At 49.6% G+C, this 21,491-nt stretch overlaps 2 protein-coding genes across 3 annotated transcripts in view; both read left to right on the forward strand.

The window, feature by feature from the left end:
- The window catches only part of MEI1 (meiotic double-stranded break formation protein 1), a 38,391-nt gene extending 25,616 nt beyond the window's left edge, over positions 1 to 12,775 (forward strand). The window contains exons 22-31 of the mRNA XM_054631438.2: positions 1,291 to 1,395; positions 3,068 to 3,178; positions 3,737 to 3,918; positions 6,284 to 6,365; positions 6,852 to 7,057; positions 7,812 to 7,893; positions 9,922 to 10,028; positions 10,849 to 10,980; positions 11,149 to 11,258; positions 12,560 to 12,775. Coding sequence (XP_054487413.2) covers positions 1,291 to 1,395; positions 3,068 to 3,178; positions 3,737 to 3,918; positions 6,284 to 6,365; positions 6,852 to 7,057; positions 7,812 to 7,893; positions 9,922 to 10,028; positions 10,849 to 10,980; positions 11,149 to 11,258; positions 12,560 to 12,605 — 1,163 coding nt within the window. The 3' untranslated portion in view covers positions 12,606 to 12,775. The remainder of the gene's footprint in view (positions 1 to 1,290; positions 1,396 to 3,067; positions 3,179 to 3,736; positions 3,919 to 6,283; positions 6,366 to 6,851; positions 7,058 to 7,811; positions 7,894 to 9,921; positions 10,029 to 10,848; positions 10,981 to 11,148; positions 11,259 to 12,559) is intronic.
- A 352-nt stretch (positions 12,776 to 13,127) lies between these two features.
- Positions 13,128 to 21,127, forward strand: CCDC134 (coiled-coil domain containing 134). Of its 2 annotated transcripts, none has more exons than XM_054631436.2 (7): positions 13,128 to 13,262; positions 17,331 to 17,448; positions 18,249 to 18,370; positions 18,577 to 18,661; positions 18,896 to 19,077; positions 19,328 to 19,399; positions 19,767 to 21,127. In XM_054631436.2, the coding sequence occupies exons 2-7, from the start codon at positions 17,346 to 17,348 to the stop codon at positions 19,890 to 19,892; spliced, it is 690 nt and encodes a 229-aa protein (XP_054487411.1). In that variant the 5' UTR covers positions 13,128 to 13,262; positions 17,331 to 17,345; the 3' UTR covers positions 19,893 to 21,127. The 2 variants fall into 2 exon arrangements, with proteins under 2 accessions (XP_054487411.1, XP_077034747.1); XM_077178632.1 differs by lacking the exon at positions 13,128 to 13,262 and adding an exon at positions 13,308 to 13,677.
- Positions 21,128 to 21,491: the final 364 nt, after the last annotated feature.

Here is a 21,491-nt window from a genome sequence, read left to right on the forward strand (position 1 = left end):
ATGTTTTGTTGTGCAGCAGTTGGGAGCACCTCAGTGTTTTTGCTTTACCTCCAGCAAAGTCAGTAGGCTGGAGGAGGGGCATTGAAAGAGGGGCATGGTAGAGCATGAGGCTACAAGATCTGCTAAGTCTGATCTTGTTTGGAGTTGTGCACATTTGAACTTGCATATCCCTCTGCTGCTGATCTAGGGATGTCAGGAGCTGTGGGGAGGCAAAGTATCCATTTCCTATAGGAAGTCAGACCTATTCCTCCAAACCACTGGTTATGGGGGTAGGACACTGAGCTATAGGAGCTTTTGCAAGGTTTGAGCCCTTCTGCTGCTGCTAATATGTGTAGCTCTTCTTTGTATTGCATCTTGAACTTGTTAAGTGACATCCTGGCAACCCATGCAGAAAGTCAAACACCAGATGTACTCTGGAGACAGACTTCCTTGTCTCCCAGCACACAGGCAGCTCTGTGAGGCCTGGAGTAGTTAAGTCCAGGGGATCTGCATCCCTATTCAAACAGTAGCCTGCTTTTAGACAAGAAGGAGACCCAACAGTGGGACTCCATCAGGAATATGTTAACATTAAAGACACCCATAAGTGTTTTCTCCTCAAAACTGAAAACTCATGTGCCTTTGTGAAAACATTTACTGGAGGTGATAGTTGCTTGCTGTAGGTATGGCTGTACACAGTACAAAATCTTAACCTGTTTACAGCACTGTAAAAAGGTGAATATTAGGGAGAAGATTGCTCTGTGGGGTTGGTGGTCTAAATAGCCCCATTTTCCTTACATACAGGCCCAATGTGTGAGGTTCTCACTTCTGTCTCTGCCCTTTCTTGTAGGATGGAATGGGACAGCATTTTTGCAGTCTCACTAGATGGAGGAGAACAAAACTAACAGCAATGGTCAAGTGGGCAGGAAGGGAGCAGTCTAGAAAGGGCTAATGACTTCTAGTTTATTAGCAGTATCAATTTCAAAGAGTGAGGAACATGCTCCCTACATAGCTCATGAAGGGTATGAATGATCCTAGTTCTTTTTTCCCCCCTTCTTAGTTGCTCCTAAAATGGTGTTGGCAGGATTCAAGTGTGGCTCAGGCCAAGCCAGAGTGACAGAAAGGGGATCTGGTCCAGAGGGGACTGTAGAGATGAGAAAAACGTTGGGGCTCTGTGTGTGTGTGTGTGTGTGTGTGTGTGTATGTGTGTCCGTGTCCTTATCCTGCAGCCAGAAAATTCACAATTCCTGACACACTTTAAGGTACAATAGTTTGGAGTTCACTGAGAAGCTGAGCTGTTTGTGCCCTTCTTAGCCAACAGGAACCTGCCTGTTTTGCTGAGCCTTCTTTTCCTGGTGCAGCTGCGGAGCAAGGGCATAAGGGAGCTGGACAGCACAGACTTCAAGCTGCTTCACCAGGGTGAGTATGTGCATCCATCTTCTCCCAGGGAAGTGTTTGTTAATTGTTCCATAAGATGATTAGGGGCTTGCTCCTTGTCCTTTGAGAGAAGATTGACCTTGCATTATAGTAATGATTGCTTTGAGATGCTTTCTTAGCAGAGCATTGTAAAGAGTTGTGGTAACTAACTCAGTTAACAAGGCCCAAGTTCTCTTCCTCTTGCTTTTACAATAATTTTTTTTCTCTGAAACCTCACAAGGTGGCCAAAGTATTCCCCTGACCATGACAAGATTTCAGGGTCAGTGACTGTCGTTGGTTTGGCATGTGACCACGTGGCTGCTGTGCTTCCTGAATCATTCCTGTCCATTCTTGCTATAACAGTCTGGTGGGGCTCAGGCCACAGTCTTGTCCTGTTAATCAGCTATCAGGAACCAGCAGTCTAGTGAAACTGGGCTTTCCTTGGAATGTGAATTCAGAGTATATGGCTCCCAACCAACTGCAGGGCTTTCCCACTCCACCCCAAAGACAGAAGAGCAGGTTGTGTTTACCATACCATAACCTGCTGCCTTGTCTGCTGATCCTTTCTTGGTGGCTTCTGCCTTCTTACTTGACTATTGCAGGTTCATATAGCTGTGAAAAAAGAAAAGATATGAGGAGGAAAGTTCAGCTGATCCATCCTCTCATCTCTTCCCTGCTCTGACAAATTGGTTTCTCCAGCAGACTTTGAAGGACTAGCCCCTTCAATTTGAAATGTTTCATATCTCAGAGCTGCCTGTGTTGTCCTTGTAAAGACGTGGCATTTCTCAGACATTGATTAGCCAAGGGAACTGGGGGTGTGGAGGAACCACAGCCTCTTTATCCCAGCCTTTTTAGCTGCTGTGATTTTAGAACACAGCACAGCTTCTCCCAGGAGCCACAAGCCCCTTTTGCCCTTGCTTTCTGCTTTGTTCTTTTTCCACACAACTCTCTCCCTACCCCAGCCACCCCATTTATTTCCCCCTTGGCCTCCCAGCTGTGTTCTCTAGGGGTGGATGTGCAGGACACTCTTCTCTAATGAGGCCTCTTAGATGGAAGGGGCGTGTTGATGTGTGTTTTCTGAGAATTGCTTACTCAAGTTTTAAGCTCTCCAGATCTTCAAAGACAGTTTTGCTGAGCCCTGCAGTCCTGGATTTCCCTCCCTAACTCTTACCAAACATTGTTGCTAAGTGTTTGGTGCTTACAACAAACATGACATTTTACTCCTGGTGTGAGCAAATTGGTGAGAGTGGAGGAGCACAGCTCTCCATGGCTTTCCCCAGTCTGGTCGCCATGAGAGACAGTCACATCGTTGTTTATGCTTGTTCTAGTACTAGGATCAAACTCACACTGTGGAAGCAGATAACTCACACTGCAGGTTTTTCTCTGTGGAAACAGATGCCCTAAAGTCCATTTCTCTTGGACTCATTACTGCCCAATGTGATATATGCACTCTAATATACCTTTTTCAATTCCTCTCCCCACCTCTGCACTCTTCCTTCACTGCACTGTCCACTCTAAAGCAAACATTGTAGAGCAAACACCTGTTGCTTTGTCTGTGCCCTGCTGTGTTTATTTTCACTTTGTCTGAATTCCCTCCCCACTGACTGACTTCTTTCATTTGCTGAGGTGCTCTGTTAAGTTGGTGTCCTTGTTACACCTGTTCTTTTGTTTCTAGTCTGTAATCTCTGTGGGAAATGCAGGCCAAGGGACACTGACCTCCTGCAGCCATCCTTGAATTTTCTATACTGGAACCTTCATCAGACAACACCTTGTAGTCAACAGAGAGGTGAGGAAGGATTGTATTGATTGCTAAGTTAATTTCAGTGAGGATGTAGCTTGACAGAGACTGTATTCTAACTGTCTTAGCAGGTAAGGTGGACGTTTCCCCATCCAGACACAGCATTATAATTAAAGACAATTTCATACTTTGGATGAGGTTTTTTAGGTTGAGGAGTTTGATTTGGTTTTGCTGCCTTCTCATGATTTGAGAATTGGCTGCTGAAAGACAGAATCACTGTATTTTTCTTGTTCATAAACACAGCAGTGGGCCTTTGGTGCCTAGCTTGAAATATCCTGGTATTGTCATAGTTCAAAAAAATTAAACAATACTAGGGAAAAGCTCTAATTGACTTTCCTACTGTGTTGTTAGTTGATTAGCTTGCTGACCAATTGCTTGTGTTCTGGGAGATGAATACCAGTAGCTGGACAGCCTCACTCAGATGAGCTGTGGCAGCTGGGCTACCTCACTGCAGCAGGGGTGTGCTCTGCACTTCTGTTGTGCTTGTCAAGGTTGTTTAACCTATGCCATCCCATCACCCTCTCTGATTTTGTTTCTCTCATGCAGCAGTAGCTGTGCTGCTCTCCAATGTGTCCTTGCTGGAACTCCTGCAGAAGGTTTTGGAATGCACCTGGCTGTGGTCCCCTCCTTCCAGACCTGCCTCCTTGTCATCTGAAGATGCCTTGCTGTGCTCTGGATGGCTTTTGGTGGCATCCCTTTTGCTTTATCAGCATCGCTACAATACTGAGGTTAGAACCACTCTAAAACCCTCCAGTGTTCAGAGTCAGCACATGGATAAACCTTAAAAATAAATATGTGTGTAAGTATATATATATATGAAAGTGTTTTGGCCTGTAATCTAATTACAGGCTTTGGCCTGTAATCTGATTGTGTTGATTTCTCTTTTGTTACTGTCCACAAGTTATTCCCTGCTGCACCTCTCCAACAGGACTGGAAGTTAGCATGTCCCTGAAGGTCTGAGACAGTAATCATTGAAGAGTTAAAGAGGGGTGCAAATCCTGTGGGGAGAAGTGCATACCCAGCTTTCCCGATCCAAATAATTTTCCTCTTCAGAACAGAGCAAAATATATTTTAAAACCTTTCTCAAGGGAAGACTGGGGGTGAAGGGCACAGCTCCCATGTTGTAAACTGCTTTTTTGTTACTAAAATGATCAATAGTGAGATAGAACCTATTATTGGCAAGTAAGTGTTCAATATTAGCAAGCTCTTATGAATGTGGGCAGCTGTCATTGTATTTGATGCTTTGCAGTCCAACAAGACATCTAAGCTGGAGTTGTCAGCTATTAATGGAATTACAACTTTGAAGGAAGCATTTTCCAATGTCAATACAAAGGAAAATGTTTCCTTGTGAAGTACCTACCCAGACCTCTCTTGGTATGGAGTTAGAGAGCATGTAATGAGTTGTGAGCTCTGCTCTTGCAGTTATGCCCAGCAGAGTATGCTCTTTGGGGGTTGGAACGCCTGTTTGCAGATGATAAAATCACATTAAGGACATGCATGCATGTGCACAGAAAAGCAAGGGTTTGATTTCTAATGCTGAGGGAAGATGTTTTCCAGAAGACCAGCCCAGACCAAGTCTGCACTCATTACTTTGTCAGCATGCAGCCTCTGGCTTAGGGCTCAGAGCATGGTACTTGTACAGGCTGTCAGCTGTGGGAATGCAGCCTGGCCCTGCTCTGGGAGCTGCTAAGTACAGCCTGCCTTCTCAGTTTCCAAGTCAGGGCTGTGTCTGGGGCTGTGCCAATCCCAAACGACATTCTAGTGTCAAGTGTCAAGTATTGGGCTTCATCTTGTGGGACTGATGCTCTCAGCTCCTATTGATCCTTGAAGTGCAATCATTTAGCAGCTTATAAGCCTGTTGCTGGGTTTTATTAATACCAACTGGCTTGATGTGCTATGATATACAACCCAGAAATGTTTTTGCACCAGAGATGAGGACAGAAACTGCAGATACAGCTGGGAAATTGAAATGCTTCAAGACTGCTTCAATGTTTCTAATCTTCAGCATTTCTAATTGTCAGTGTTTCTATTCTTCTCTTGAAGGGGAAGAAGCAGAAGAGTCACTTCTCTTGCTTCTTTCTGCTGTTCAGTGTAGCTGGAGCTGCACAAAACATCCTGGAAACTCATAAGAGCACCTTTGTGGCTGTGAATGTGAGCTGATGACAGGCTGTCTCCCTGAACCTGCAGTTTTTAGAGGAGAACAGTGGCTTCAAGAAATGGCCACATTCATCTCAGGCTGATGTTAATAGTGAGGATTTGTCTGGCCATAGCCAACTTACATCTTAACTGTGTTGCTGCTGCTGGCTTTACCCTGTGAATAAACAGGGCTCATGGGTGGCAGGCTATTAGAGGATTTGGCTTGTCAATTCTAAGATGAGTAGCCACTGCCACCATGTTGCAGGAGCTACTCCTAGTTCTCTGTGGAATATTTCTCTCTTCAGAAGAGTATTTAGAGGAATCAGTCCTGTGATCCTTATGCCTGCCTTCCCATATCAACTCTCTGGCTTGTTGAAGAGTTTGAACCCTTCTGGTGTTCTCTGAGCCTTCATGCCCTTGCTCTTGAATGGCTGTTCTGTGAAGGAAACAATGTACTGCAGATTTCCCTCTCAAGCCGACCAGTCCTATTTCACCAAGTTCCCAAGTCCCTGAACTCCTCTGCCACTTACACCCATGCAATATTTCCTGTCCCTGGGCTCTCAGCAGGCCCCAGCTGCAGCAGGCAAGGACAGCTTCTGGCCACTGCTGCTTTTTGGCTGCCTGGCTCTTCAGTCCTGCTGCCTGGCTCTGTGGCTAAGGTAGAGCCACCTTGGTGGTGGCTGTTTCTGCCACTTCATGTGCTTGGCAGGCTGACAGCCACATGCCAGAGGTCCTGCAGGGAGTAGTGAGAACAAGACAGACAAGGTAGGCTGCGGTTTGGAAGCTGTGCAGCTCAGGCTAGTGGTGAGGGAAACATGAGGGTCCAATGATGTAACTCTCCCTTCTGTTCCCTTGATTTTCAGTGGTCATCATGGGATACTGTCTAAGTACATAATGGAGCTTTCTATCTGCTCCAAACCAGCACCACTTATTCTCTTCTATTTAATTCTCTTCTAGGTTCACCAGACACTCTCTGTAGACTTTACAGAAGTCCTGAATACAGTCATCTTCAGGAATAAGAAGCCAATCCTGCTGTTAGGTATTTACATCTGTTAGGGGGATTTGTCTGGAAGGAGCCACTAGTACCATGATACAAGCAGCAAGGGAGAACTAGTGACAATGGAATGGAATGGAATGGAATGGAATGGAATGGAATGGAATGGAATGGAATGGTGGGGGTGCTGGAGGGAATCTGGAAACTTTGGTCCATTTGATGTTGTAAATGTGTAACTGGTGATAAGAAGGGGCAAAAGGGAAGTTCTGTAGTTGGACAGATCTTCCTTGGAGGTTGGTAGTGACATCTGGAACTGAGTATGAACTGTGTTAGTGTCTCAAAGAAGATTTACAAAGAAACGCATGTTGCCATTCCTGTCTAGAGCTGTCAGCAGCTGCCAGACAACTCTGGTGGGCTATTAAGCTCACATATTCTCTCATCACCCTCTCCCATGCTATTGCACAGGCACCAACACACAGGGTAGAGCAGAGAAAAACACTAACACACACTAAAAAGCATCTCTCCATCTAGTGAGCATCATGCAGTTCCTGAGAGCTGTTCTGCGACAGAACTTCTCCTCCTCCCTGCTGGTGATTGTTGGCCAAAACACAGCCCCAAGTGCTGCTCAACCACAGCCATCATCACTGCAGGACACTGCCCTGCACCCCCTTGCCATGCAGCAGGTCTTCTCACTTGTTGTCAGTCTGCAGAACCTTCTGGTGCATGTCCAGTTGCAGGTATGTAAAATATGATTTTTGGAACAACACTAGTGTTGGGCTTCAAGCAGGAACAGTAACCTGAGGAGAAACCACCCTGCTGCAGAATCAAAGGGGCTGCCTGCTTGTTTTTTTCTTTTCCCTGCATTTTCAACCCCTTACAGATGTGTGATGAGGAGGAGGGAAAATGCTCTTGCTGCAGCACAGTGCAGTGAGAGAGAAGGTAAATCAAGCTAGGCAGTACTCCCTGCTGCTCAACTGGGTAGCTGAAATTCTGTGTACTAATGACAATTTCTGTCTCCCCATCTCTTTCTCTGCAGGGATGCCACATCCATAGGGACAGATGTGGGCAATGTATAACAAATCCCAGTTCATTCCCCATGCCCCTGACAAGGTGCTTCTGCGGGTAGTGAGTGCATCAGCATACATTTAACTTGCTCAAGTGATGCTGGGCTCCAGGGGTAGTACATCAGTTTCCATTTAACACTTAAGCTGTGTTGGGCTCCTATCTTTATTCTTTAGAGGCTGTTACTTATTATTTTTAGTCTCAAAATAAGTAGTTGTAGCTCTGTCTGGCTCCTTGATGTGACAGATAATTTGCAGCACATTGCATTCCTTGAAGGAGATGAAAGGTGTTATTTTCCTGTGCTGCATACTCTTCTGATCCTGGCACTTTATGAATTTTCCTCTTGCAATAGCTGTTGACTGGGGCTTTTTTTTTTTTTTTTTTTTTTTTTTTTTTTTTTTTTTTTTTTCCTTTCTCTTGGTATTCCAGAAAGACTTGCTGCTCTCTCAGGCAGTGGTTGCCTGCTTGGAAACCTTAGTGGAATACCTGTATGTGAAGAACCAGGATGTTGGTAAAGTCTTCATGTTCTTTCTTCTCCTAGTTCCCCTCCTGCAGTGATTTTGAGCTCTTTGTTCTTTATCCAGTAGTGCTCTGGAGAAAATGTGTGATGAGTGTATGCCAAATAAGAAAAATTATTTGTGTGCCTAAAGTTAATATTGTGCTTTGTGGGATGACATCTCAGTGCATGGCTCCTCTGCATGAACTTTGGCTCTGGACACCAAGATGCTTTCCAGAAGGCAAAAAGTAGTTCTCCAACCCTGTAAGAGGGAAAGGTTTGGGAATGGAAGGAGTATAGGAATAGTCTTTGACCTTCAGGCCAATTGTATCAAACCTTTAGACCATAAACATATGGGAGGGAGGGAGGAAGGATCTGAACATGATGTGTCTTACAAAAGGACAGTGTTGGTCATAGTTTGGCCCTGAAGGAAGGGAAGGGAGAACAGGATATTGGGCAGCCTTAGGGAATGGAAGATGGAAATTCTGGATTTCCAGGGGTGAATTCTGACCTTGGTTTCCAGAGTGCATGTCAGACCTAATGTGTACCATGTTTTCAGTATAACATAATATCACTGCATTCTACATTTGTACCGTGTACATTGTTGGGGGGGAAGAATAGACCTTTCTGCTATTGTCAGCCTCCTGCCATGAAGTTCAGGTGCTGGCTCTGTTCTTAAACCAGAAAGTTCTCTGTACCCTGACCTGTTCACTTCAGTTGTTTAAACACCAATAGAGGAGGGAATGGAGTGAATGAACACCAGGCAAAAGGGACACTGGTGGGAGAGAGGAAGTGGTTGGATAAAGATGTAATACTGCAGATGAATGACAGCCAGTCATTCCCCAGAAGGGAGGCTATTAAAAGGCTGAATTAAAAAAAAAAAAAAAAAAAAGTTATGGGGAGGCTCTGCTAATTTGGGATTAAACTAATGAAATGCTGCTGCAGCAACAGCTGAACCTGTCACTTTGGCTGCTGTGGTGCTGAAGTTCAGAACAACAATAACAAGAGTCTCCTTATTTCAAGCAGAATGAGGGTCAAGCTTTATTTGGCCGAAAGATGCAAGAACACTGGAAAGAGTCTGTCCTGGACTCTGCCTCTAAGAGTTGACTCACTTGAGGCTTTCTAAAATCCTCTTTTGGTCCAGAGATATTTCCAAATGTGCAGAGCAGGCTCATGCACAGTGCTGGTACTTTCTCATTTACCCCAGATGAAAGATATCCCCAAAATATTTGACATTATTTTTCAGTGTTGTTTTCCTATGGAAAAGATTCTTGTAGTGGCAATAGGGAGGTTATGTGACTGCCAGTGGAAAAGAGACCTTTTCTACACTCTGGTGAGTTGCTATAGTATAACAAGTTATATCAGTTGATTTATTTGTCCATCCCATGCTCCTAACCTGTACTAAATACAAGGTAATAACAGTTTAATTTCAGCATTCAGTGAAAGACTTCATGCCATCATAGACTTATGGCCTTACCTAATACATATTATGTTATCATGTTTATTCTTTAGTGAGAGCATTTTCTCTACTGACTGCATTGCCACCATCAGCCTGGCTGGTCCCCATAGTCCACTGTCTGATGTAGATCCAGCCTCAGTTTGTTCCACTTCTGTTATTGGGCTTACTTCATTACCCAAAGGGTATTCTGCAGCTAAATAAAAACTGAGGTCAGGAGAGTTGTCCTCAGATTGAAACTGGAGGGTATTATTTTTAAAACCCCAGGCTAAAGATATTCTCTCTCTGTTTTATGACATACACCCCAGGAGAAGGTTTCTCTTCCTGTACCAGCACAAAGATGGACAGTATGTGTTTTCTGCTTTGAAAAGCTATTAAGCTTTTGTCCTCTTGACTGAACTCTTGCCCAGAGAGTGACAGATTAAAAAGCAAGTAAGAGCAGTGAAAAATAACCCTTTAGTGTTTCACAGCATGGGTTCTAGGAGAGAAAACTTGGGATCAGTATTGAAGACTGTCCTTAGCTGGGTTCAGCCTGTCACTTTGGCAGTTTTACAGCTGTCTTTGATTGGCTTCTCCTTCTCTCCCAGCTCTGCATGTTGCTTCACAGCCATGGCACCGATTCCTGCTCTTCACACTACTCAGTGGGGGCCAGAAGTCCTTTCTGCAGCCAGAAGTTCTCAGGCTGATGACTTTGGTGAGCAGCAGAAGGGTGGACTGTTCCCTGTCTTTCCCAGTATGTTGGCACAATGCACCTAGGCTGGTTATTGGTAGTTAACTTGCTATGCAACACAGTCTCTGATACTGCTGTGGCTTTGCCCAGGACTGTATTCCTGCCCTCTATTAATAATGATACTTTCAAGTGAACTTCCACACCCTGCAGAAACTGACTGCCGTTACTGAGCACCTCTCGTTCTTCTGGTGTTGGTAACATTTATTTATATCATCTAGGATCCCTGGGGAGGAGAGGAGAAACTTGCAGAGAACATGCAACTGCTGTTACCAGTCGGGGAGCAAGCTGGCTGCTTGGCATTGCAGCTTGTCTCCTGTCTCGACCTTACAGACCTGACTTTTCAGGGCAGGGAGTTAGTGCCATATTCTACCCTGCTGTATGTGGGGTCTGTGGGCTAGAGGGGGAATGTGATCCTACCTAGCAGAAACACTGAAGATATAGCCCTCATGGCAGTGAATGAGAAGAAGGGGTTATTAAAGTGAACCTTCCCCCTCCAAATATAAGATGGGTCTGTGAGTATTTGCTGTTCTTATTTCAGTTTTAAAAGGTTACCTCATTTATTTTAGTTCCCTCCCAGCTTAAACCAAAATAAATCTGGCTATAAATCAGAGCCCCATCAACATAGATATTTGCACTGGTTCCAATAGAAGTGGTATAAAAATCAGGCCTGTGGTTAAGGTGCTGCAGTAATGGTGCACAGAAGAGGTCTTTGCAAGTGATGAGTCACTGTTGCACTCTGTGGGTCTTCCACTATTTAATGTCTCTATTTTTTCCTTTGTTCAAGTTTGTGAGATATCAGAGCAGCAATATTATTTCTCAAAAAGAAATTAGCCAGATTATTCAGGAGGCAGCAGAAGCCAACATAGCAGAGCTGCCTGAGGCCACATCTCATGCTCTTCACCTCTTCCTTTCTCAGGTAAGAGAGCAGTGACTGCTTAGGAAAATGGGAATGGAGTCCCTAGGTGTTTGCTTTGGCCTTTGAAGATCTCACTGGTCTGTGTGGAGATGAGGGAGGGAGTCTGAAGGAACAAGCCCAACAGTTTTATGTTGTTCTGGAAATCATTCTTTTTTTCTGACCCCTCAGATTCAGAATAGTCATTACCACGTGGAGCCAGAACAGTCAGAGGTCATTCAGACCTTGCTGGATCGGCTCTTGGGACAGAGGACCATGTGTGTAAAGCATCAGGACATTGTGTATCCTTTGGTACTAATGTGTGTGGCCAAAGTAGCACTGTGTGGTACTAATATGTGTAACAGAGGTAGAAAGGATACTTAATTTGCTGCTCCTTCTCTTGTTCCAGCTGAAGGCAAACAAAATTGAAAAACCCTGAGTGGTTTCTACACTTGGCTAACTGTGGGATGAAAGACTTCATCATGTCCTAATCTGAGAAGACATTTCAGAAATGAGTAGACAATTGGGATTAAAGAAGGCTCTGTGCGCTGGGCTTGTATTCATCTATAAAGCAGAGGTGATCTGATGAAAGAGGGGCAGGCTTGGGAGTCTCTGGCTTCAAAGCAGTAACAATCCCTGTATTGATTTCCCTGGAGGATGAGCAATGAGTTAATCTCTGTTTGCATGCCATCTAGTGCCAGGATGCCCATGAAGTAGTGGAAACCCAGATATAACTCAGGCACTTTCAAAACACAGAGAGCATTTGGGAACCACTGAGTGGAATTACCAGATTTTATTCTGTTTGGGCCTGGTCTGCCACTGTGAACTAAATCCTCTTCTCTGGAGATAGAGGCAGAGGCCACTCCCAGATGCCTTGTGGAGAAAGAGGGAACCTGATGCAATATTTGTTTGTTTCTCAAACTTTTTCTGCCTTCCTGTTTTCATCGTGCTGCATTGCCTCAGATGTGTAGCAGTGATGGAAGTGGACATGGCAGTGATTTCCTGTGGGTGTGGGGACTTCACTGTGGGGCACTGTCATCAGCCATGTGTAGGGTATGTGGTGGGTGAGGTGTTTGTCCTGTCAGGAGTAGCTTGTCCTCATGCTTACCCCCAGTGTGATGTTACTGCTCTGTTGTGGAACAATCAGAGGGCAAGTTGTCCTGGTGGAGGCCATCGAGCCCCACAAAGTACCTCTCCACTCCATTTCTCCATTTTGCTTCTCTGTACAGGGATGAAGGACTTTGGATGGGAGGTTTTGTTACATTGCTGAAGTTACTTTTCAATTCTGACTTGTTTATGTATTAAGAAACCTTCAAATCTTGGTGGTTAGGAAGGAAGGATCTTAGATGCATTTGAAGTGCAGCAGTGAAGCTATGTGAATAAGATTGTCACGGACACGAAAGACAAAATCCTCTGGTCAAAATGGAGCTTTGACTTTTCTTCAGGTTTACCTACACTGACGTTTCTCATGTATGTTGGGAGTGAGGTTCCATGGGAGGGTTGGTTTAGTAATGAAAACCTCCTGTCAGTGATATGTCAAATGTGGGAATTCCCGTAGCATGTATGCCTTTCTTTTGGTTTCCACTCATGCTGTCAATGACAGATGTCTGGGAAACGTGGCAGTGTCTCTCTCACACATTGGAGATTGAAATGAGAAGATACAGTGCACAGAGCAGAGGAACAAAGCAAGAATCTAGGAGGAGACCCCATCCTGCCATTCCTTCCCAGTGAGTAGTCGGGAGAAGAAGGACAAAGGAAGTTACTTGTTGCTCATTTTTAGAAAAAGGTTTGTTGAAATTAAAAAGTTCTGTTACTGAAACGGCTCAGTTTCCCCTTCTGTGCGGGATAAGGCTTGGTTGATGCCCTTCATGTATCAGAATACAGTCCTGCCTGTAATCCTGCCGGGGAAATGATGTCGTACAGGGGTGCTGTGGAAGAGCTACTCAGCTCACTTATCCTGGCTGATAGGGCTGCAGGATGGTCCCTTTGCTCTGGGCTGGAAGGGGCGGTGGGGGCTCAGCCAGGATCCCGGGGGAAGCAGATACGTGTCCCATAGGGATGAGGAGACTTCTTCCAGGTCACGAGTGACCCCTTCGACTACAGCCCCAGCCCCGCTGTCCTGTTGCCGCCAGACCCTCCAAGTGCCCGCCGGTGCGTGGCCGGTGCCGGTGCCGGGGCGGGGCGGGGGCTCAGGAAGTGACACGGCGGGGCGGAGCGGCGGTGGCAGCGGCAGCACAGCGGCAGCATGGCAGCGCGGCGGGCGTGAGCGCCGGCCTCGGCACCCGCACCCGGCACCCGGCCCGCAGGTGGGGACCGGCCGCGCCGCCCGGGAGCCATCCCCGCCCCGGGAGGCCCAGCGGGGCCGGGGGGAGCTGCCCGGCCGTGGCGGGGCGGGAGGGAATGGCGGGAGCAGCCCTGGGGCCGCTCCGGGGGACGGGGCGGAGGTGGCCGGTGCTCCCCGAGCGAGACCCGGCAGGGGCCCGCCCTCCCGGGCAGCCGGGGTGGCCGAAGAGCGGGGCGGGCAGTGCGGCCCCGGGACACCTCTCTGGACCCTGGGTTAAAGGGCTGTGCCCGACGGGCTCTGCATGCCGTCGCCGCCTGCTCGCCCCGCGCTGGAGCCACGGGAGGAGCGGAGCGCCGCGGCTCCCGGGAGCTGCCGTCCCCCCGAGGGTTCGCGTCCTCCCGGGTGCCGCCTGCTGCGTCCACTTGACACGGCTCCGGGTGGGTTTCCCGCAGCGCGGCCAGGGCAGGTTCGGCTAGTCCGCTTTCCCCCGTCCCCGTGTGATTGCCTTTACTTTCAGCAGAGCTTGCGGGAGAATCCGCATCTCCTGTGCCAGCGGCCGCCCGAGCCCCTCAGGGTGCTGCTTGAACCCCTCCGGCACGAGGGTGGGCTGGAACGGACCCATTCCTGCTGGAAATCACAGCAGGAAATCGGGGCTGCCAAACCGTGCGGTACGCGAGCTTCTGGGCTTGGTGGCTGGGAGACTTGGGAGACGAGTAGGTGTAAATGGCCAGTACGGTTTCAACTGAAGCAGCTGGTCCTGTAAACCCCATATAGATATGTCCTCCTAGAGGAGTCTGAGCAGAGGTGTTTCACTTCTGAAGCTTTTGGTTCACCTGTAACAAAAGATTAATCCTCATCTGGTTGTTGGAGGAGTGCCTTGGGATTGGGTTCATGGGGCTGGGAGTTTTCATCCCTTGTTTTGCTACAGCATGCTCCTGGTGAAGGATGATGCTTTTCCCCCTACATTTCAGTGCCTGCAGAGGGGAACTGGGGGGGGGATCATGCAAAAGTTTCTCCAGGGAACCTAAGCATTGCAGCATGGCTCTGCCTTGCAAGCTCATTAAGGGAATAAATCTCAGGGATGCTTGCTTCAGATGGGGCTCCTGCAGGAAAATTTATAAAGTAATTGAAAACATTTTAATGGGAAGTACTAACCATCTATTACATGGCATCTGTTGTCATGTCTTTGGAAAAACACATCTAAATTAAGAGGTTGGTAGACAGTGAGACAGACTGGTGGGCTTGCTGATGAAACAGCCAGCTGGCCAGGGCTGCAAGGCAATGTTGGCGGAAACTCCTTTCCATCTGTAGCATCAGGCCAGGCCCTGGCTCCCTGGACTGCTCTGGGAGCATCAGGCAGAGCTGTCTCTAGCAGAAATCAATTCAGGGAGGAGCTGGGAGGAAAGAGAGGAGCAGCTCTGCAGTGTTTGTGTCTCATCTCATCCCTCAGCAGGTGAAGATGTGAGAGAGAGTTTGTGGGGAAAGCATGGAGGAACATCTGCAAGGAGCTTTGGCATCTCTGCCATTACATAGTGTGGCCTGGAGAGGAAGGAATGTCCTCTGCTGTTAAAATGGGGTGAAATTGCCAGAGCAGTGAAAGGAAATAAATCTGGAGTGGTCCCACATGGCATCAGCAGCCCCAAGTTCCCTGTGGGTGAGAGAAACAACTGGGCCTGCTTCATTTTCCCCGGTGTGTTTCAGCCTGGATGGACAATGGCAAATAAATAGCTCCAATGTGAGAATGAGTGCCAGCAGATCAGATGAAAAAGTGATGGGCTTCCAGTATGGAGTGGTTCTCCAGTCCTTTACTTCTGACCTTGTCCCATGGGACAATCTTTAGGGCTGGTGTAGGAGGATCTGAATACATTTGCATTGCAAACATTGACCATCCCTACCCCAGCATCTGCTGTTGTGTCTCTGAAGAAGCCCATCACTGTTGTGCACAGCCAGGCAGGCTGGTGGCCCTTGTGCTGCAGCAGCTGGCTGGTCAGCAGCTGCTTCAGCTGAGAGCTGTGCTTTGCCCTGCTGCTGCCTGGAACAGGGCTTTTTGCAGCTCATCTTCCCCCTTGTTGCACCTGTGGAATATCCTCCGGCCACCCAACTCCAGTGTTGGAAATGCGGGATACTGCAGCCCCTGTACTAACCAGGCATGCTGGGACTGTCACAGGCAGCATGGCAGAGCTGTTGTGGGCAGCATTTCTGCTCTTTGCCTTCCAGCCTAGTCTGGAGGCCACTGGCTACCTCCAGTTTCTCTTTCCAGTTCTCCATGAGCATGGCAAATAGCCAGCCTAATCCTTATGTTGGTATGTCTCATCCAAGGGGCAAACAGGAGCCTGGTCCCAGGGCAGTCACTCTTTGTGCTTTTGCATTGCTGCACTTCCTCCTCCCTGAAAGCTTGGGAGGTGTTGAGCAGCTGTGGGGCTCTGCAGAGGGGAGACCTGAGCCACCTCACTGAGCCAGGCCCTGGGTCTTGGGTCATGGTTTTTGGCAGGGTGAAGCAGTCTCTTGGAAGCTGACCAGGCTGTTAGGTCCAACAGAACATCTGTTTGCCTGGGCTGGAGAATTTTCCTTACAGCCTTCGCTTCTTGGTGTGCTTTGTGGCATTCAGGATGTCTGGAATATGGCTTAAGCCTCACACCACAGTGGGAAGAGGGGACAGACCCCAAACCTGGCATGGGGATTTGTGCTGCTGTCCCAGCTCCACACCGTGTCAGAAATATGGGGCATATTGCTGAGCCCACACGAGGGGCAGCCACATCTTCTTCAATAATGCTGGTTGTATTTACTCTGGTCTGTTCCTTTCCAGGGGTGCAGCCTTTTACAAAGCATAACAGCAAAATATGGGTTTCTCATGTTTGTCTGACACTGCTCCCCTGCCTTTGCCAGGGGGGTGAAGATGCTTGGCTTGGCCTCAGCAGGAGGTACATGGTGGGAGCTGCTGCTGATCCTTGCAGGGCTGGGAGAACTGCTAGTGCTGCCTGCTTTGCCTCTTTCATGGGCTTGGAGTTGAAGAAATAGTATTTGTTTAAAAAAAGAAAAGCAACAAGAAAAGAACAAGAAGGGATTTGGTTTTGTTTCAGTATTAGGGCATTACAGAGACAAGTTTGGCTGGGCAGGCAAGCTTGGACTCAAGAGGGCAGTGGGTTATAGGGTGAAGTCAGCTCTGGTGGCCTTAGACATGTGCCTTTCCTTCGGGAGCAGGAGATGGCTCAGATGATGCCTCTGAAGGAGCTGTTGCTTCTGTAATTGCCAGTGGCCTGTGCTCAGCTCCATGCAAACCTTGTGCCTGAGGACAGACCACCCTGAGTTCTGCTGCTGCGGACTGAGCTGTTGCTCAGTATAGACTAAGCAACAGCTCCAGGTATAGGCTTTTCCAGGTATAGACCGTCCAAGAGGATCCTCATTCTCAAGGACCTTTTCCTCCAGCCGTTGATTTTGTCTGAGGGACATTTGTGGTCAGGAGCAGCTCTGCCCAAGAGCATCCCTGCAAAGCCTCAGACGCTGTCTGGGAAGGGACTTGTTTGGAGGGAGGGGGAAGCTACCACCAGGTCACCCAACTGTTGTTTTTTGGTGTGGTGGCACCCAGCTTGTAGTGAGGGAAAGGGTCCGGGTACCAATACCCCAAGGGGTGAGGGGAGGTCACTGAACTGGTTGCACTGGTACTTGAAGGAGAGATGAACTTCAACTCCTCAGTGATCCCGCTCTTTCTTCCAGACCTGCTGTTGTGGCTGTTGGGCTGCTCTGCCTCGCAAACCCAGCAAAAACCTAGCCGTTATTTTTGGAAGAAGGGGTAGGACTTAAATTTTCTGTTGGGTCAGTGCTGGGTCAGATGCCTGGGGCTGGCAGTGCAGGCAGGTAAAGAGAAGAGGGAGACCAGGACTTCACTTCCAGCAGGCTGGCTGCAGCATCTGCTCCATGTGCCTCTGGTCTGGGCACTGTATCCCTCAGACCCCTCATGGGGACAAGGGAGAGATGGGCAAGGACCCCGGTGCCAAGGGCATTTGTGCCATTGGTCCCAAGTGGCTTGTGTGACTTCTCCTTTTGGTAAGTCCTCAACGATCATTGGTTTTGTTGGTCTTTTCTCTTCCAGGCTGCAGTGGCCAACATGGATTTTCTCATCATCTGTCCCTTTCTGCTGGCCTTGCTGCTGTCCCAGGGCAGCTTCACAGACCTGGAGAAACAGAGAGTAGACTCTGGCTTGGAAATCTGTATCCTCTGCAGCCTGCCCCTCATGACCACGTATGCACTAATGGCTACGGAGGCTGGAGGGAGCACATGCACAGGGAAGGGGTCAGAGACCATGGAAAGGGGCACAAAGAAGTGGAAAAGGGAGGGGAAGGAAAAAAAGCACTGGGAAGTTGCTGCTTTGTCCTTCTGTAGATGGGCTTTAGCCAAGCTCCTGGGTTTGCTAACCAAGTGCCTGGCTTGGTGCAGGAGCAGAAATGGCAGTGATGCCTGGTGTTCTTTCTGCTCTGTTGTGCTGAGCACTGAGCACATTTCCCAGTCTGCTCTTGGAAGTGGCATGGCCCGCCAGAAGGCAGAGCATGCCTGCACATCTCAGTGCTTTGGGATCACCGACTGGGATGGTGGAAAAGGACTCCTGGGTTGTGGCACTTGGTCTCCTCTGTGCCACAGGCACTTTTTGCTCATGAGGAGATGATGGGCTAATGCAAGCCCTTCTTAGCACACACAGCATCCCTGTTGAATAGGCAAAGTATGAAAAGATGAATATGTGGAGACCCATGGGGAAGGTGGCAGTTCATGTTCTTCCTCCATGTTCCTCCATCCCATCAGTCAGAGCATGGATTGGCAAGCTCTTAGCACTGTTAAGGGCCCTGCTGAGGTGTTTGGGCAAGGGGTTCACTGGAAATCTGTGTTCCATCCTGGCTCACGTGCTGCCCCTCAGACACCTCATAGTGGGGCTGGGATGGTGCCAGGGGCCTGCTGGAGGAGGGGAGAGCAGCAGTGTGTTGGGAGAGTGTTGACAGTGCCCTTGACAGTGGTGCAGATAAGAAACTGTTTGAGGTGAAGCGCAAGGACCAGATGAATGCTCTGAAGAACTTGATTGAGCTCAATGACGTCAACCAGCAGTACAAAATCATTGACATCATGCTCAAGGGACTCTTCAAAGTAAGCCACAGTGCAGGCTGCACTCTGAGCCCACATGGGTGGGCAGAAAAGGGAAGGGTTGGGGGCTTCTGTGGAGCGTGTGGCAGGTGAGCCTTAGGACCTGAAGGGAGGATGCCATGGGGTTTCAAAGTAGGGCAGCTGTGGCAACACCTCTAGGGTGCAGAGCAGGACTGGCAGGACAAAACACTAATCAAGGACTCTGGCAGGTGCTGGAGGACTCCCGTGCTGTGCTCATCGCTGCTGATGTGCCTCCTGATGGGCCCTTCCCTCAGGATGAGAAGATAAAGGATGGTAGGTCCTCTCTGGTTTTTACCCTCCTCCTTTTTCTTCTGTTCTGGTGCACCACAGACATTCTTCCTGGGATCAGTGCTGGGGTAGGTACAAAACCCCTGTGTATCCAGACTAGACCTGGACTGCTCCCTGTCTGTTTGGGATGTTATTGCTGCCTCTCTGACCAGTTCATACTGGGGAGCCTAATGGTTTGCCCTCACCTTGTGCTGATGGAGCTGGTGGCTGTCCCCACAGCATACTCCCACGTGGTGGAGAACACTGCCTTCTTTGGTGACGTGGTCCTGCGCTTCCCCAAGATTGTGCACCACTACTTCGACCGCAACTCCAACTGGAACAGCCTCATCCGCTGGGGCATCGGCTTCTGCAACCTGACGGGTGTGTTCGAGCAGGGACCCCACTCCCAGGTCCTGCGGCTGGTATGGCTCCTCGTCCCCCCTGCCGTGACCCCTCTCTGCTGCTGGGCTGGGGGAGCTGAGGGTTTTGGGCTAAAAGGAAGGGAGGGGCACTGCCCTCACTGTGTCTGGGGGCTGTCCTTCAGCTGAGGGATGGGAGAAGAGCAGAGAGCATTGATGGGACTGGTGGGAGAGTAGCGGACCCCGGTCACACAGTTGGGGGATGCGAGTGGGAGGCACAACTCCCCAGTGAGGTCTCCCCTTTGCTCTGCAGATGGCTCAGGAGCTAGGAATCAGTGAGAAATCGCCTGATTACCGCAATCCCTTTAAAACGGACCAGTCAGAGGTAAGATGGCAACGCTGCCAGCTTGTCTCGTGGGCTTTCCCATCCGTGTCACAGCTCCAGGCAGCTGACTGGGGAATGCAATGGCTGGCTTGTGGGAAGTGGCCAAAAGCCCCTGTCACTGACTAAGCATGGCTGAAACACAAACACTGAATTCCCTGTCTGTGCTCTACTTTGGGTACCTGGTGCCCTCTCTTCCCTTCTGTGGCCACCTGCCTCATAGTTGAGACTCTGTTTGTCACTTGCTGATCTGTGCTCAAAGTTCCCTGGACTGCGAGGCTCGTGCGTTGGCTTTGGTGGGTTTGGAGGGTTGTGCCTCTGGGAGGCTGTGGGTGCTCCCCAATGCTGACTCCTTGCTGTCAACCCCCAGTTTTTCCCCAGTGCTGACACCTTTCAGAAGGCGCTGCGGGATGAGGAGAAGAGGAGGAAGAAGGAAGAGAAGCGGAAGGAGATCCGCAAGGGCCCACGCATCTCCCGCTCACAGTCGGAGCTGTAGCAGGCTGGGACTTGTGCCTTGCAGTGGGGGTGGCACCACTGGGACACAGAGTGGCTTGCTCCCTTTTTGGCAGCTTTGGGCCAGTGCCTGGCCATTCCCTTTCCATTTGTGCTGTGGGTTTTGTTTTGTTGCCTTTCGTTTTTGTTCAGTGGAGGTTGCGTGGTGGTGCTGGTGGGTTGGCCCAAAGGGGCTAAAGTGGGGTACCCCTTCCACAGAGGTAAAGCCCAGACAGGACAGCTCTGGGGCCATCCCCTGGTCAGGGTGTTGCTGCCTTTGGGGAAGTAGGGTGTGGGGGACACGCCTCTGGTGGAGCCCAGGGATCCCTCCTCACTGCAGCACACCCCACTCTGAAGGTGCCTCCTCCAACACGGGTGGGCTGGGGAGTGCGTCACACCAAACAGCCTCATGAGCAATGCTGCTTCTCTCAGTTTTGCTTTTTGTTCAGCTAAACGGGTGATCTCATTGGCACCCCCCACTGGGTTCTACCTGGTCTCTGCACAGCTGCTACCTCTGCCAGAGAGGACCTTCCCTTTTCCCAGTGGCTGTTCCACCAAGCAACGTGTGTTTCATTGTCCAGACGTAGTTGAAAATGCCGGTGGCAGCAGCTGTTCCTGGCCGATGGCATCTCGGGGCCACTGCAGGTCATTCCCTCAGAGAGGAAAATGCCTGGTGAATTTTTTGGACAGGAGGAATTTCGGTACTTGGCCTCTTTGCGGCCAGTGGTGCCTGTAGTGCAAACCATGCTGATGCTGAAGATGCTGGGGAACCACCCCGAGCTGCTGAGAGCCTGTCCTGCAGCCCATGCCCCATCCTTTCTCTTTGGGGCTCATCCTCTCTGAATGAGTCCCCGAAGCTCCTTGTCAGAGGACAGCCAGACGAGGGCATGTGGCAACAGCAGGGCCGAAGTAGCGAGGCAGCCAACTTGAGGGGCTGCAACCTTCCACGGGTGTCTGGGCTGCCATGGGGACAGTTGAGGGGTTGGCCCGGGACCCGACACAGCCACGCTGTGATGTCTCACCTGTGCCGATGGCCTTGCACCATTGCGGGCTCTTGCAGAGGGGCTTTCCCCAAGGAGCCGGTTCTCTGCGTCGGGCTGGCAGCATCACAGCCTTTGAGGAAAGGGAAACGTCCCGGATTTTTTAACAGCAGAGCCAAGTCCCTCCAATGAGGGGAGGGGGTGGCAATGGGCGCATTTGGTTTTTCTTGAATAAAATTGACTTTATTATTTTTTTTAAGTAGAAGAATCCTGGCTCTTGCTCCCGTTCCTGGTGGGAGCGGGTATACGCCAGAGAGAGTCGAGCTGGCCCCTGCGTTGGCCCCTCCGTGGGCGCTGCGGAGGGAAGGGCAAACCCCATGCTCTATCTACCGCCGCCTTGCAGCGGGCCTTTCCGCTGGTGGCATCCCGGGACGGGAGCCCTGGCCCGGCCGCGTTTCCCGTGGGCGGCGGGGGCGGTGGCCTCGGTGCCGCTCCCACGCACGGCGATGCCCCGCCCCCTCATGAATATTGAGCGCGCGGGGGCGGGGCGGGCTATGCTAATGACAGCTGCTGATCGCTGACGCGCCATCACACCACGCGCCGCCGCGGCCGCCGATTGGCCG

This window comes from Agelaius phoeniceus, chromosome 5 (assembly GCF_051311805.1).
Source record: "Agelaius phoeniceus isolate bAgePho1 chromosome 5, bAgePho1.hap1, whole genome shotgun sequence".
Classification (NCBI taxonomy): Eukaryota; Metazoa; Chordata; class Aves; order Passeriformes; family Icteridae; genus Agelaius; species Agelaius phoeniceus.